At 36.5% G+C, this 15,672-nt stretch overlaps 1 protein-coding gene across 1 annotated transcript; it reads left to right on the top strand.

The window, feature by feature from the left end:
* Positions 1–7,140: 7,140 nt before the first annotated feature.
* LOC120233731 (40S ribosomal protein S27-like) lies at positions 7,141–10,692 on the top strand. Its single transcript, XM_039235167.1, has 2 exons — positions 7,141–7,148; positions 10,416–10,692. The coding sequence occupies exons 1-2, from the start codon at positions 7,141–7,143 to the stop codon at positions 10,690–10,692; spliced, it is 285 nt and encodes a 94-aa protein (XP_039091098.1).
* Positions 10,693–15,672: the final 4,980 nt, after the last annotated feature.

Raw genomic sequence — 15,672 nt, forward strand, 5'->3', positions numbered from 1 at the left:
TTACCCAGGCACCCTATCCTTCTTTTAAAGGTGAGTAAATGATAAGAGTTAATGTGATTCATTGATGACAGTCAGACTGGTGATAAAATGAACATATTCGAGTGTATAGACTAAAAATATCCATACACACACCCCAGTGAACATGTCTTATTGTTTAGGTAGTTCTCAAACCTATCTGCATATTAAAATCATCTATAGTACTTTTTATAGGATTATCAACGCCCCATCCCCACCCTCCATCACAAACCCCCACCCCCAGTTCCAGCATTTTTTAAAAGGTGAATCTAGTGTGTGGTCAAAGTTGAGAATCACTGTGTTAGGGAGTTAGAATTGTTATGTTCTTCAAGGCTTAAAAAAAAAAGAGAGAGGGTAGCATGAAGATGCATTTGCCAAAACTTGCTTTTTGTTCTCCTTTCAAAGCTTTCTAAATTTGGTGTTAGGTGTTTGCTATATCAAGAATGTCTGAGTCTGTCCAGTCTGCTATAACAAAATATTGTAAACTGGGGTGGCTTAAACAACAAAAAATTTTTCTCACAGTTCTGGAGATCAACAAATTGGCCCATTGAGTGTCTGATAAAGGCCACTTCCTGGTTCATCGATTGCTCTCTAACTTTTTTGCTGTGTCCTCAGATGGCAGAAGGAGCAAGGGAGCTCTCTGGGGTCTCTTTTATAAGGACACTAATCCCATTCATGAGGTCTCCACCCTTATGACTTAACCACCCTCCAAAGGCTCCATCTTGACATACGTCACATTGGGGATTAGGTTTCAACTTATGAATTTGGGGGAGATGGGGGCACAGATGGGCAGTCTGTAGTAGATAAATACTAACAAGTTACAAAACAGAACAATAATGCCTTGCTCTGATTCATACACTTTAACCAATTTACCTGCAAAAAAAAGTTTGCTCATTGCTACCAGTCAACTGTAATAAAACTTTTTACTTGAAATTGAATATGTACCATGAGATTGGTTTGCCCAATGTCACTGTAAGGCCAGGTTAGGTAACATAGAAGTTAAAGCTCAAGGATGCTACAGAACACCTTGGGTATGTCTAGATAATGTAATTTTCCATCAATATCAAAAGCCAATACTCTTCTCATTAGCTTATAAATCTCATGATTCAGCTTAATTTATTTCAAGAGTACAGATCTTAGCACAGACAAGTTGAAAAAATTTATATGAAAGCCAAATTGCATTTTCTTTTATCTCAACTACTGCAGTAAAATTTCTAGCCAGAGGCCAATTTCAGACTCATTCTTTAGAGTTATTTCTGATGTCTGAAAATGTAAGATCCTTGAGGGCAGGAGTATTTTATTTGTTTTGCTTGTTTATTGCTCATCCCAGTAAGATATAGACTACAAAGTTTATGGTAGATACTTGCTGAACACTTATTGAATGAATAAGTATTGATAAGTATTGTGGTTTAGGTATTGAATTGTGGTTTCTAATTCCCAAACACTGAAAAGCTGTGGTTAACTCTGTTTTTTGTTTTTTGGTTTTTTTTTAAGTAATCTCTACATCAAACATGGGGCTCATCTCACTAATGACCCCGAGATCAAGAGTTGCATGCCCCTCTGATTGAGCCAGCCAGGCACCCCTGTTTTTTAATGTTTGTTTTTTTTTTTAAGTAATCTTGATGCCCATTGTGGGGCTCAAGCTCACAACCCTGAGATCGAGTCACATGCTCTACCAACTAAGCCAGTCAGGTGTCCCTGTGGTAACTCTTTAAGAACGTCATTATCATTATTTTAAGTGTCTAGAATGAGTATTGGAATGGCTGTTATTTTGGTCTCTTCAACATCATTTCCTCCTCCTTTTTTCAGGTGGTAAAACTCCTCTTTCCTATTGGGAACCAAATCAATGCAGACTCCCTCTTCTCCCTGGGGTGTACTAAGGGGTACAGTGGAAATAATGTGGCCAAAACCTGTCCTATCAGAAACTTGTGTCTCCTATTCCCTACCTCTCAGTCCCCTCCACATTTGGTCCCAATTCAAGTCAAGACAGTCAGTCTGCCCTATGATTTTTGTAGCTGGAGCTCATAGGGAAGATTGTCTCTATCTGCTGGAGTTAACTGTGGATTACCAGTGATGCTCATCTTTCCCACTTTGGGACTAGAACCCATATGTGCTGATGAACCTGTATTTAGTACTACACCAATCAGAGGCAAGCAGAATTGAAAGATGGAGAAAGTGGGGGCACCTGGGTGGCTCAGTTGGTTGGGCGTCCAACTTCAGCTCAGGTCATGATCTCACGGTTTGTGGGTTTGAGCCCTGCATCAGGTTCTGTGCTGACAGCTCAAAGCCTGGAGCCTGCTTTGGATTCTGTGTCTCCTTCTCTCTCTGCTCATCCCTCCCTTCTTTATCTCTCTCTCTCTCGTAAATAAATAAAACATTAAAAAAAAAAGTTGGAGAAAGTAAGAGAGAAAACCTGTTTTCATATATATTCATATATATTATTTTTATATATTATTCATATATATTATTCATACATATTCATATACATTATTTTTTCATATACATTTGTATATATTAATTTTAATAGAAATATCCTTTTTTTCTGATTATGAAATAATAAAATACACATTGTAAAAATTTCAGAAAATACAAATGGTCTGAAGAAAATTAAAATTATATTTAGTTCAACACCAGCTATATTTTTGACACATATATTTGCATGCATATATACAAGTATAATTTTTTATTACTTTAAACAAAAGTGAGATCATGTTTTTATAAGCTCCTTTTACCAACTTATGTGTTACAAATATCTCTGCATGTCAATAAAGACATTTATTCATTATTTTTAATGACTGTATAATATCCCATTGTGTAAATAAGTTATAGTTAACTTACTCATTATTGCAGATAGCTCTTAAAAGTTTGTGATTGTTAACTGAAAAAGCACTAAGTCTTACATTTACTTATTACCACTTTTCCTTCAGAATCCCTAATCTTTTTTTTTAATGTTTGTTTATTTTTGAGAGAGCATGAGCAGGGGAGGGGCAGAGAGAGAGGGGACAGAAGATTCAAAGTGGCCTCTGTGCTGACAGCAGTGAGCCTGATGTGGGGCTTGAACTCATGAACTATGAGATTATGACTTGAGCTGAAGTTGGATGCTCAACCTGCTGAGCTACACAGGTACACCAAGAATTTTCGTATTCTATATTTTCCCAGCATAATTCAGACAATTGCAGATTATTGGTTGACATGGCAGGAGAGGAGGTAGACTTTCTTTGAGCTCTGGAAAATATCATATGAAAAGTAGTACTTTTGTAACCATGAAATCTCTTTGTTATCAAGTTTTCAGCTTATTGATTTCATAGAGATGTAAAATAAGCATTATGTCCCTGGTGTTTAGTGAATCTCTTGGCTGATGTCCAGATTCCTTAAGAAATCGTGTTCATATAAATGCCCATGGCATAATATTTTGATGCTGACTGTACCACTCTCTGGTGACTACCAAATCTATAATCATATGGGTGTGGTTATTCAATGGCCTGAGTAAACCCAGTTCCACAGCAGACACCATTTATGCTTTGTTAAGATAACAAAGCAAGGCTCAGCAACCGGAAATCAAGTAATTACAGAGATTTTTTTAAAATGTATAAATATCCAGTGTTAAGGAACATGACTAATCAAAGGTAGAAGACACATGTTTTAACAGCAAGAGTTTATAAAAGCAAGATGAGAAAGTTAAATCATATCTCAAAGACTTTATAAATGACAAAAGGGAACATATAAATTAATAACCCTTAGATACTCTTTAATTTTTTTAAGTTTGTTTATTTTTCAGAGAGAGAGAGAGCAGGGAGGGGCAGAGAGAGAGGGAGAGAGAGAGAATCTCAAACAGGATCCACACTGTCAGCATGGAGCCCAATGAAGGGCTTGAACTCATGAACCATGAGGTCATGACCTGAGCTGAAATCATAGATCCTGAAGCTTAATCAACTGAGCCACCCAGGCACCCCAGCTCTTCTTTCTAACATGGCCAGCTCCTTTTGAAATGGGAACCAATTATAACAGAAACCAAGATTATAATAAAATATCCTTGATAGAATCATTTTGAAAAAGAAATGTAGGGCACATGAATCTGTTTTTTGTGAGTTCCCACTCATACCTTCTGCTTCTCATTTACAAAGAATGGTTCTGTTGCTATTGGGCAAGTCCAGTTTCCTGGCTATTTTTAGAGAACTGATGCCTTTGTCACATAATAAAGAAACTTAAACATTGTTAGGCACAACTGTGGATAAAACTCTAGAGAATTATCATAGACTCTTAGGGAAATACTTCAAATTGAATATTTATGCTACCTTTCATCTGAGTTACACTCATATGTTAAAGAGAAGATGGTATAGTGGAGCCCTGTAGAGAACCATTTAAAAGCATGAAAACTTTGGGGTGTCTGAATAGCTCAGTTGGTTAAGCTTCTGACTTTGGCTCAGGTTATGATTTCACAGTTCATGAGTTCAAGCCCCACATGGGGCTCTATGCTGAAAATGTGGAGCCTACTTTGGATCCTCTGTCCCCCTCCCTCTCTGTTCCCCCGTCTCCCGTTCTTGCACACGCATTCTCTCTCATTCTGTCTCTCTCTCTCTCAAAATTAAACATTTTTAAAAAATAATAAATAAGTAAATAAAAGCATGAAAGCTTAGGGGTGCCTGGGTGGATTAGTAGGTTGAGCCTCTGATCTTTATTTTGGCTCAGGTCATGATCTCAGGTTTGTGGGATTGAGCCCCACAATGGGCTCCATGCTGTGCTGAGTGTGGAGCATCCTTGGGATTCTCTTTCTCTCCCTTTGCCCCTCTCCCCCACATGTGTGCTCTCCCTCTTTCTCTGAAAATAAATATATATATTAAAATAAATAAAAGTGTGAAAGCTTAGTTCATGTTAGGACAGTGGAATTTAATTTTTGTTCTCCTCCAAGCTCTATTGAAGTATAATTGACAGTTAAAAATGTGTATATATTTAAGGTATGCAACTTGATTTGATATATGTATACATTGTGAAATAATCACTACAACCAAGATAATTAACATATCTGTCACCTTACCTAATTACCTTTATGTATGTATGTGTGGTGACAACACTTAAGATCTACATCCTTAGCAAAGTTCAAATATATGATAATGTTAACTATGGTTACATTATTGTACATTAGAGCTTTAGAACTTCTTTATCTTGTATAAATAAAACTTTGTATCCCTTGACCAGTATATCTTCCTATTTTCATCTTATTGTAGCCCCAAACACCACCATTCTACTTTCTGTTTCCATGAGTTTACTTTAGATTCCACATGTAAGTGAGGTCACACAGTATTTGCCTTTCTGCTTCTGGTATATCTCACTTAGCATAATGCCCTCCACGTTCACAAATGGCAAGATTTTTTTAAGGCTGAATAATATTTCATTGTCCATACATTCACCATTTTTATCCATTCATCCCTCAATGAACATTAGGTTATTTCCGTGTCTTGGCTATTGTGAATAATATGAAATGAACACAGAAATACAAATTCCACTTTTTCAAGAAATATTTACCATAATTAGATTACAGAGGTTCTCAACTTCTCTCAGTTTTTATGTGTATTTTTAGAATTATATTATTTTTGAAGAATAAATATAAATTTGAGAAAGAAAATATTAATTTTTAGGAGGCTCTGAGTAATACTCAGGCAAATTAATATTTATAGTAAACTTAAATTAGAACAATGAATATAAGCAACTATTATTAAATTTGTTCATCATGCCAGGCTTCAGTTTCAGGAGCATTGTGCAAGGTTTACTACAAGATATGAAATATACTCAAAGACATGTAAACTTATATTTTCAATCACTTTGAGTTTTATGTTCTTTGCATTTATTTGCTTCAAAGAAAAATATTTTTCCTTCCAAATCATAAAATAGCCTTCCAGGGAGAACTTTGCATAGATGTTCTTGTCACTCTTAAGTCTTAAAAAATCTTTTTCCATCTCACTTCTGAGACCTAGAAGTGCTTTGAACAATCCTATAGAATTTAATAGCATGAGTTAACTTTATATACTTCTTTCTTTTTGGTTAACCTAGTTAATAAGTGGTAATATAATCAGTAATGTTGAGGAAATAATTATTATCCTATCAAAGAAAAAACAACTCTTATTGCTATCAAAGTCTTTGTAACAACTGCAATGATTTATCTATCTATTTATTTATTTTTACTATAATGATTTTAAAATTTGATCTGGGAGAATAAGAATGTAAATAATAGAAGGGTAACTTTTTAATTACAAAAAAGGGCAAAACCAATTGAATATAATAATATACCAAAGCTACTCTATTAAAATAGGGAAGTACAAGTAAAAACAAATAGCCTCATACAGAAATAGTCCCATTACATATTAGAATTTAATGTGTAATACAGGGGATTTTACAAATCAGTAGAAAAAGGAAGAACCATTCCAAAATGGTTATCAATTTAGAAAAAAATAGTTTAGATAATCTCAAACTATAGGTCAAAATAAATTCCAGATAAATTAAAGAATAGGTATAAAATGTTAAACAGAAGAAAAAACCAGAAGAAACTTAGCAGCATTTTTTTAAAAATCACAGGAAAATATGAATAGGTTTTTTTAAAATAAACAAAGTAAACAGGCAACAATAGAATGGGAAAATATCAAAAACTACTAAATGTAAAGGGGTTTGTTATCTTTCTTATATTAAGAAATTGATGTAAACTAAGAAAAGTGCACTAGGCCTAAAAGAAATGGATAATAAATGACATAATATTAGTGAGCAAACATGAAATAAAGATTCAGTTTCACTAGTAATCAAACAAACACAAACCAAGACAATAACAAAATGTCCATTTTCACTTAGGAACTTTGTCAATATTTTATAAATTTTTTTAATGTTTTTTATTTATTTCTGGGAGAGAGAGAGAGAGACAGCGTGAGCAGGGGAGGGTCAGAGAGAGAGGGAGTCACAGATTGAAACAGGCTCCAGGCTCTGAGCTGGCAGTCAGCACAGAGCCCGACACGGGGCTTGAACCCACGAACCGCGAGATCATGACCTAAGCGAAAGTCAGACGCTTAACCGACTAAGCCATCCAGGCGCCCCCAACTTTGTCAATATTTTAAACAATAGTACCAAATAAGCCAGGATACAATGAACAGGTACTTTCATACATCACTACAGTCTTGATAAGCCCATAAGCCATCAAAATGTTCCTATTCTTTTACTCAGTAATTCCACATCTTCATATCCATAAATATGTCTGGGGAAGTAAGACTAATGCTCAAACCAAGTGATTCTGCTAAATATGAAGTCTTACTGTGTTATGCAAAACAACCTTGAGAAAACATTATAAATAGAAAAGATTGAGCCTTGAACAAAAAGCCATTGGGGGATAATGGGAGATAAAAAATAAATATATTTAAGGAATAAGAAAAAAACAGTTTTGGAACCATTTAGAATCAGTGCAGTAGAAAGATTTGAGGAAAACTGGAGTCTGAAAATGTTTTCTTTTTTCATAGTCTCCTTTCATAGATGCATCTTTTCACATTTTTGTTTTTTAATTGCCACATTTTAATTAACGTACATATTTTTATTTCTGCTTCTCTTGAAAAATGAATCACTATATGTTGTGGGCTTTTTCATTGTTGTCTATTATACACACACTCACACACACACACACACAAACATACTTCCTCCCCCAAATTGTCTTACTTTGTTATCCTAAATAACTCATTTATATTATATTCCTTGGATTCTAGCTTCCTTCTTTGTAAAATCAAAACAAAACTAAACTGTGCTGCTTTTCTAGCTGTCTCATAGGAATAAATAGTGTCTTTAGTATCCCTGGTGTTTCTTTTTTACAAGGCCTGACAATAAAATGTAAGATTTTTAATACAGGAAAGTTTTACAAATATGCAGTCACTACTCCATGACATTGACTAGTCCCCATTTTCTCTTCATAATATCAGATATACAAATAAGCTGTCCAAAGCTTTTAATCTCCTCTGTTAATAGTTTGTAATTTGTTCCAGGTTTATTCTATTAAGGCACTGATTAACTGTAGATGCTAATCTCTTTCAGCAATTCCTGATTTGATCAATCATTAAAGCCTGTCTTTCCCTATGTGGAATTTCCCTGTGTGTCTATCTCCTACTACAATTTCCTCAGTCCCAACCCCCCCTCACCAGAATAGGGAAAACCTCTCATATAACCATTGCTATAATACTATAATAATCTGTGCAGTGCCTGTACCTGGGCATATTTCCAAAATATGTATCAGTTTGCTCATCCCCTAGTATTGCCTTCAAAGCTAATATGGCTAAATTTCCACTTACAGATTTAACTAGCTCTGGGGGCAGGAAAGTGATGGGGGGGTGGGCGTGTGGAGGCCTCATTTGTAGCATTTGCCAATTTCTGTATCATAAATACTCACATCATGGCGAATTTAAAGCTACCTGCATAACATCACTGAACAGAGTTTGGAGGAGGTGGATAGTAGCACACTGTTCTATAGTATTTCTATTGTACAGACACAGCAAACATAAATAACCTCAAGGGTATAGATAATAGTAAAACATAGTAAAATAATTAGGAAGTGATGAAGTTTAAGTACTTTTACCTTTGTTTTTAAGGTGTGTTACCAGCTGTAAGTTTACAAAACAACTGTATTTAACACCTGGCTTGCAATATCCCCCCAAATTTAACTGTTGGTTCTTGCTAGCTAGTACAAGTTGGCTCTAGCACACCAATGGTTTTAACCTTGTCCCAGAGTCTAGAACAAAGGCCCAGTGTAGTAACTCCGAGTCAGTCCTGTATACAACAACTTTGATCTCAAATGCATAGAAACTAGATTCAGATTAGATTATTGGTAGTCACTGAACATTCCCATGTATTTGGCATTTGCACTAGGACATGAAGATGCAAAGAAGGTTAAGGCTGCTCCCACATTGTTCCCTGTATCAATCAAGAGCATCTCCACTTTCCAGTTTTTCCAGCCAAAAATCTTGGTGTCATCTTGGACTCCACTCTTTCTCTCACATCTGATTTCAAGTCCAGTAGCATATCCTGAGGGCTCTACCTTCAGAATGTATCCGTATCCCAGTCACTTCTCACTTCACCACCCCCAGCCTGTCTGAGTTACTATTCTTTCTTACCTCGATTATTGGAATACTTTCCTAAATGATCTTGCTTCCATATTTGCCCACTTTGGGTCTAATTTCAAAATAATAGTCAGTTGTATCCTTTTACACTGGAATTATGTTGTGCTTTTTCTCTGCTCACTACTCTCTGATAGTTTCTCATCTCACTCAATGTAAAGGCCAGAGGCCTCACAATGATCTTCAGAGCACAACACAATTGGTGTCTCTCTCCTTATTTCTCTGACACCACCTACTACTCTTTCCCCTTCCTCGCTCTGCTCCAACTATGATGCCCTCCTTACTATCCCTCAGATGTGCTGGGCAGGATCCTGCCTCAAGTTCTTTGCATTTCTGTATTTTCTGTCTAGAATGCTCTTCTATAGATAGCTGCATGACTGTTTCCTTCCCTCTTGTCTAGTCCAAGTCTTTGCTTCTATGCTATCTTCTCAGTGAGGCCTTCTCTATCACTCTGTTTAAAATTGCAACCCAGGGGCGCCTGGGTGGCTCAGTAGGTTAAATGTCTGACTTCAGCTCAGCTCATGATCTTACGGTTTGTGTGTTCGAGCCCTGTGTTGGGCTCTGTGCTGACAGCTAGCTCAGAGCCTGGAGCCTGTTTCAGATTCTGTACCTCCCTCTCTCTGACCCTCCCCTGCTCACGTTGTCTCCCTCTCTCTCTCAGAAATAAATAAAACATTAAAATTTTTTTAAAAAATAGAATTGCAACCCAGAAGTTCTCCATAAACTTATTTCTTTTGGTAAACTATGTATTTTACTTATTTATCTGTTTACTTTCTGCCCTCCCCCCTCCCCAACTAGCTACACAAGTTCAGTGAACTTTGTTCTATTCACTGCTTATTTTCCAGTGTCTAAAAGAGTGTCTAGTGTTTAAAATACATTTATTAAATGAGTAAATGAAGATCTGTCCTCAAAGAGTTATGTAGGTTTTCTATGTGTATCTTTTGTAACCAAAGTAACTGGATTTCTTGACTTTGTATTCCAGTTTCCTAGTGACTAATCTCCAATACTTGTTGCTAGTCATATGAGTTCTGACCTGCCCGTAAGAATCTCTGTCAGTTACCAGGCCACCTCTACATCTTGGGTCTTCCTTGGCAGTGAATTTTGGTTCTTTATGTTCCTTTTTTCTTTTCACCCTTTAAACTGATTTTTCAGTCTCAGACCTGTCTTGCATTAATATGATTTCATGTGTTAGTCTGAGAATTTTTTTCCTTCACTGTCTAAGCTTTGGATCTGTTAGTACTCTAATGTGACAAAGGGACTGTGTAACAGCCTTCCCAGCAGTGACAACCTCTCCACAGGGATATGCGCCTTGAGCAAGATGCCCCATCCCTCTCCAGAAGAGAAGAGGAAACGCAAGAAGAAGCAACTGGTACAGAGCCTTGATTCCTACTTTATGGCCAGGAAATACCCAGGATACTATGAAATCACCAACATCTTTAGCCATGCACAAATGGTAGTCTGTATGTTGACTCTTCCAACTGTCCTCTGCCAGACCACAGGAGGAAAAGTTACAGAAGGATGCTCCTTCAGACAGAAACAGCACTAAAAGCACCCTGAGTCAAAAAAAGTGGGAAAGCATCCTAATAAACACATTTTGGATACACACACACACACAAAAGAGATTGTATAACAAAATACTTTACCTTACAGTCTTTAAAAATTAAAATGGGCATTGTAAGGATAATAATTCTTTTAGCAGATAGGATATACTTATTATCTGTCAATGTTCCTATTTACATGAGATAAGTGAAAATCCCTGTAACATTCTTAGGTTCCACACATGCAAAACCAAGATTAGAATCTATCTGTCAACTATTGTTAGATTTTAAGATCCCACTACCTACACACTTTTCTCAGGTACTTTATAAAAATCCTGGAATAACCAGGATCAACTGAGCAGTATGCCCATTTTTTAAGCTGGTATTGCTACCTAGACAGCATGGCAATAGACAGCTGAGAATTAGCAAGCTGTTTCTTTCAAGTTAAAATGATTAGGGTGATAATGTGAATCAGAAGAATTTTTAACTTCCAACAATCACAAATTTTGTGAAATAATTTTTTTTCTTAAAACGTATTTTCCATGGCCCATTTTATTTCTGCAAAGGTTCTGCAAAGAATAACAGTTTATGTAGTCATCTTTTCCAAAAGGAATTGATATGGTGCAAACTCAGGGAGCACGAAATACCTAAAAATGCCAATTGAAATATAAAAAGGACTTTCTCTTTAGAAGCAACAGCCTAGAGAGATCCAAAATCTTTTAGTGTTAATACTATTTCCACTACTGCATTTCTGTGAGGGAATTGGGAGGAAAAGAGGAAGAGATAATTTATCATGTCTTTACAGATAAAGAAACTGAGATGCCAAGTTAGACTGTTTCTTGCCTGAGACCACGGGGGCACACCAACTGCCGAAAGAAGACAGCTGCATCTTCGTTGTTAGCTTACCCGGTAGTTTTTCCAAATCTTTCTGTGTTGCTAATAGAATAAGAGATTCCAAGTAATAATAGAAGATGGTCCGGGCAAAGTAATGGTAATGAGCCAGAGCTAGAACTGAAAATAGAGTCCAAGTCTTCTAACTCCTTGTCCATTGATCCTGCCATTATGCTGCAGGACTAAATTACTGAACTTCATCAAAAAGTGGCAGCTTAATGCTGTTAGAGACAAACTAGCATGAGTTCAGTTAACTTTTCATTATAGACGGACAGAATAATTCATATTTTGGCTTACCTAAGGGAAAAATATCTCACTTTGGAATTCGTTTTGGACATTGTCATTTCTTCTGTTATTTAAATATTTGTGTAATATGAAAAGGATCTTGGTCGACTGAAGCTCATTAGGAGTCAGAGAAAAAAAGACATTGTAAGTTAGAAACAATCATCTCTGCTTAAAGAAGGTATGAATGAGCAAACTGGAAAGCTGTTTTTCAAAGGGCTGGCTCGGGGCGCCTGGGTGGCTCATTTTGTTAAGTGTCTGACTTCAGCTCAGGTCATGATTTGTGAGTTCAAGCCCCGCTTGGAGCCTGCTTTGGATTCTGTGTCTCTGCCTCTCTCTGCTCCTCCCCTGCTCAGGCTCTGTCTCTCAATAATAAAAAAACATTAAAAGCAATTTAAAAAAAAAAAGGGTTGGCTAGTCCATTGTGTCAGTCTAAAGGGTAATGTGGTCCATTCTAAGCTCTAAGAATAGGCCAGGGGAGGAAAGGAAAAAATAGAAGTGTGTGTTGGGGGGGTGGGGGGTATATTTTGTTCTATACTTAAGACATCTGCTGTTTAACCTTGTGAAACAATGAATGAGACTGGTCATAATTGAGAAGTTAAAAAGCTTTTCACCAAATAAAAAAGATTCTAAGAGATGCAATACAGTGCCATGAACTCTCATTATTTAAGCTGACACATGATATTCTTCTCATGTATTTACATGAAGACAGGCATTTTGCCCGGGTGGCAGGGATGTAAAGCTCACACAGACTTCCTCAATGGTGAAATTCTTTATATAAACCAGAACACCAGGAAGGTAGGGGCAAATGAACAAAGATCTTATTTCTTCATAATTCTTAGTTGTTGTTTTTTTAAACAACAAATTAGCAGAGAAAGAGGCATCTTTTGGAGTCAGTTTCTTTGGTATCTCCCGCGTACACAGAAGATATGCGTGTTATTAAATTTGTTTGTTTTGCTGGTAAAAAGAAAGAAAGAAATTAACATATTTCTGGCTTTAATTAAACTGACTTTTTTTAGGGTGCTGCTTAACTTCATATGCATAACCTTTTTTTTTTAACCTTTATAACCTTTGCAACCCAGAGAGGGGAATATTATTTTACAGATGACGAAGCAGAGGTTAAGTATCTTACCCACACAGATTGCATAGTAGTTAGACCTGGGTTTAAAATCTAATTCTCAGGGCGCATGGGTGGCTCAGTCGGTTAAGGGTCTGACTTTGGCTCAGGTCATAATCTCACAGTTCACGGGTTCAAGCCCTGCGTTGGGCTCTGAGCTGACAGCTAGCTCAGAGCCTGGAGACTGACTTTGGATTCTGTGACTCCCTCTGTCTCCAGCCCTCTCCTCCTCATGCAGTCTCTCTCTTTCTCTCAAAAATAAAGAAAACATTTAAGAAAATAAAAAATAAATAAAATAAAAAAATAAAATCTTATTCTCCAAAACCACTTCCAACATCCTTTCCACTATGTCACAGAAGGCTATGGCAATATTTTAATTTTACCTTTGAGATGATTTCTAGATAAACTTTAGGCCACTTAATGGCTTTTTGAGAAATGGATGAAGGAAGATTTGTTTTGCATATCTATTTTTCTTATATATTTCTTCAGCAAGGTATAGGCTTTGGACATCAGATTGCAGGGTTTTTTGTTGCAATAAGGTAGAAATGCACTTCATCAAAAGTCTGGGCACCATATGCTTGTTTGTTCTGGGTTCACTAAGAGCACCACAAGTTGAACATGGTGGTGGTAGGCAGAGTCCTGGAATGAGAACTGTGAGTTGACTTGCTGTAAATAAAGGATGTCCTATACTTTCTAAAACAAGGTAGAGGACACTGATATTGGGGTCATGAGATTGATCCTCACATTGGGTGTTGGGATTACTTAAATAAATAAAACTAAAAAAAAAAAAAAACTGAACTACAGACATTTGATATTAACCAACTCTAATGTTAGAGAGCTTTTAAAATTTTACAGAAAAAGCAAATAAATATTTTCAATTTACTTACTCTCTAGAAAGGTTATAATTACTGAGGCGCCAGGATGGCTCAGTCAGTTGAGTGTCTAACTTGATTTTGGCTCAGGTCATGATCCCAGGGTTGTGGGACTGAGCCCCACATCCATCTCTGTGCTGAGTGTGGAGCCTGCTTGAGATTCTCTCTCTCTTTCTCTCTCTCTCTCTCTGTCTCTCTCTCCTCTCTTCTTTCCCCTCTGCCCCTCTCCTACTTACTCTCTTTTTCTTAAGAAAAAAAGGTTATAATTACTGAACATTTGATGACTGCCACCAATTCACAAGTTGTTACATTACACATAGATTCAAACTCAACCCCTACCTGTTAAATATTGTCTTAATAATTTGGTGATGAAATTATCAAAATCATTCATGATTAATTCTTATGGAACTACATCTAGAAAACTTCAGGTAAAACGTCTTTCTTCTGGAACTAATCATTCAATAAAAATTTGAGTTTATTATAGGCCAAGCTCAGTGTTAGGCATGATCAATAGCTACAGATCAATATTGTTCAATAATGATTCAATAATGATTGAGTGAGTGAAGGAAACATGTCAAACACATGACATTTACCCAAAAGGTACTAATAATCTGGTATGCAAAACATACCAAAGAAATTAATATTATCCAAGAAATTATTTTAAAAACACAAAAATCTCCTTTTCTTTGCAATTTTCATCATGACACCATCCCATAAGCCCTCAGAGTAATTACTTTTAAGTTAATAGTCTAAGATGCTACAGGATTTTCTCTGAGATCTTTATCATGAACTGTTCAATTTATCAGGGGAGGTAATATAGAGGAACAAGTGTGTGGCCTCTGGTAACAGATATCCTGGATTCATATCTTGGCTCCACTACTTCAGCCAGGGGATCTTTAGCAAGTAGCTTCTCAATGTCACATTTTTCTCATCTGAAAAATGGGGGCTTGTATAGTATTTTCCTCATAAGGATATGTTGAGGATGAAGCAAGATGTTATAATGTAGTTTTATAGCACCCAGCATATCACTTTGTTGTTAGATAGTAGTCAAAATTATCATTAAAGTATGTTTTCTTTCTTTGAGATTTTAGAAAAATACTTTAAAATCTAGACTTAATTAACCTTATGGCTTTGTCAAAGGGTCTGTTTCCATATGCTGCCTGCCAAATGGTCCACTTACAAATGAGAAACCTGTGTGCTTACCTGTGTTAAATTAGACCATTGAAGGTCAATGCCGCATAATAAAGATGAGGGTTGGCCATAACTGAGAATGTACAACCATGTAAATGGCAGGAAACAGTTTTCTGTGAAGCGGTGTGGTATAGTGAGACAAAGATAAGAATGAATCAGACAGACCCAGCGTAACTCACTGTGTACACTGTACTTAGCCTCTTTGAATGATATCTCAATTGTGTGCCTTATAGAGATTACTTAAGTTCTTTGGGCCATTGTATTTTTCATCTGTAAAGTTGGGAAAATAGTATCTAACTCGTTGAGTTTTTTTTGGTGATGACTGACTGTACAGAGTAAGAGCTCAGTAAATTCATTGAGGGCTGTGGCCGGGCACTGTGAAGGTTAGTTCTCTTTCTTTTCTGTGGCTGTTCTGGGAAATGAGGAGCAACAGCAGGAGTGGTAGGCAGAGGCAATCACTCAGCAACATTATGATGCATGCGATTTACACAAGTCTATTACAAATGCTTGTTCAGTGTGCAAGTTGGGCCCTGTAGAAGTAGAAATCTAGTCTGTACTGTGTTCTCCAGAATGCTCAGAAAGGGTCTCTCTCTCTCTCTCTCTCTTTCTCTCTCTTTTTTGTTTAAGTTTATTTA

Source organism: Hyaena hyaena, unplaced genomic scaffold, assembly GCF_003009895.1.
Source record: "Hyaena hyaena isolate Hyena2069 unplaced genomic scaffold, ASM300989v1 scaffold_97, whole genome shotgun sequence".
Classification (NCBI taxonomy): domain Eukaryota; kingdom Metazoa; phylum Chordata; class Mammalia; order Carnivora; family Hyaenidae; genus Hyaena; species Hyaena hyaena.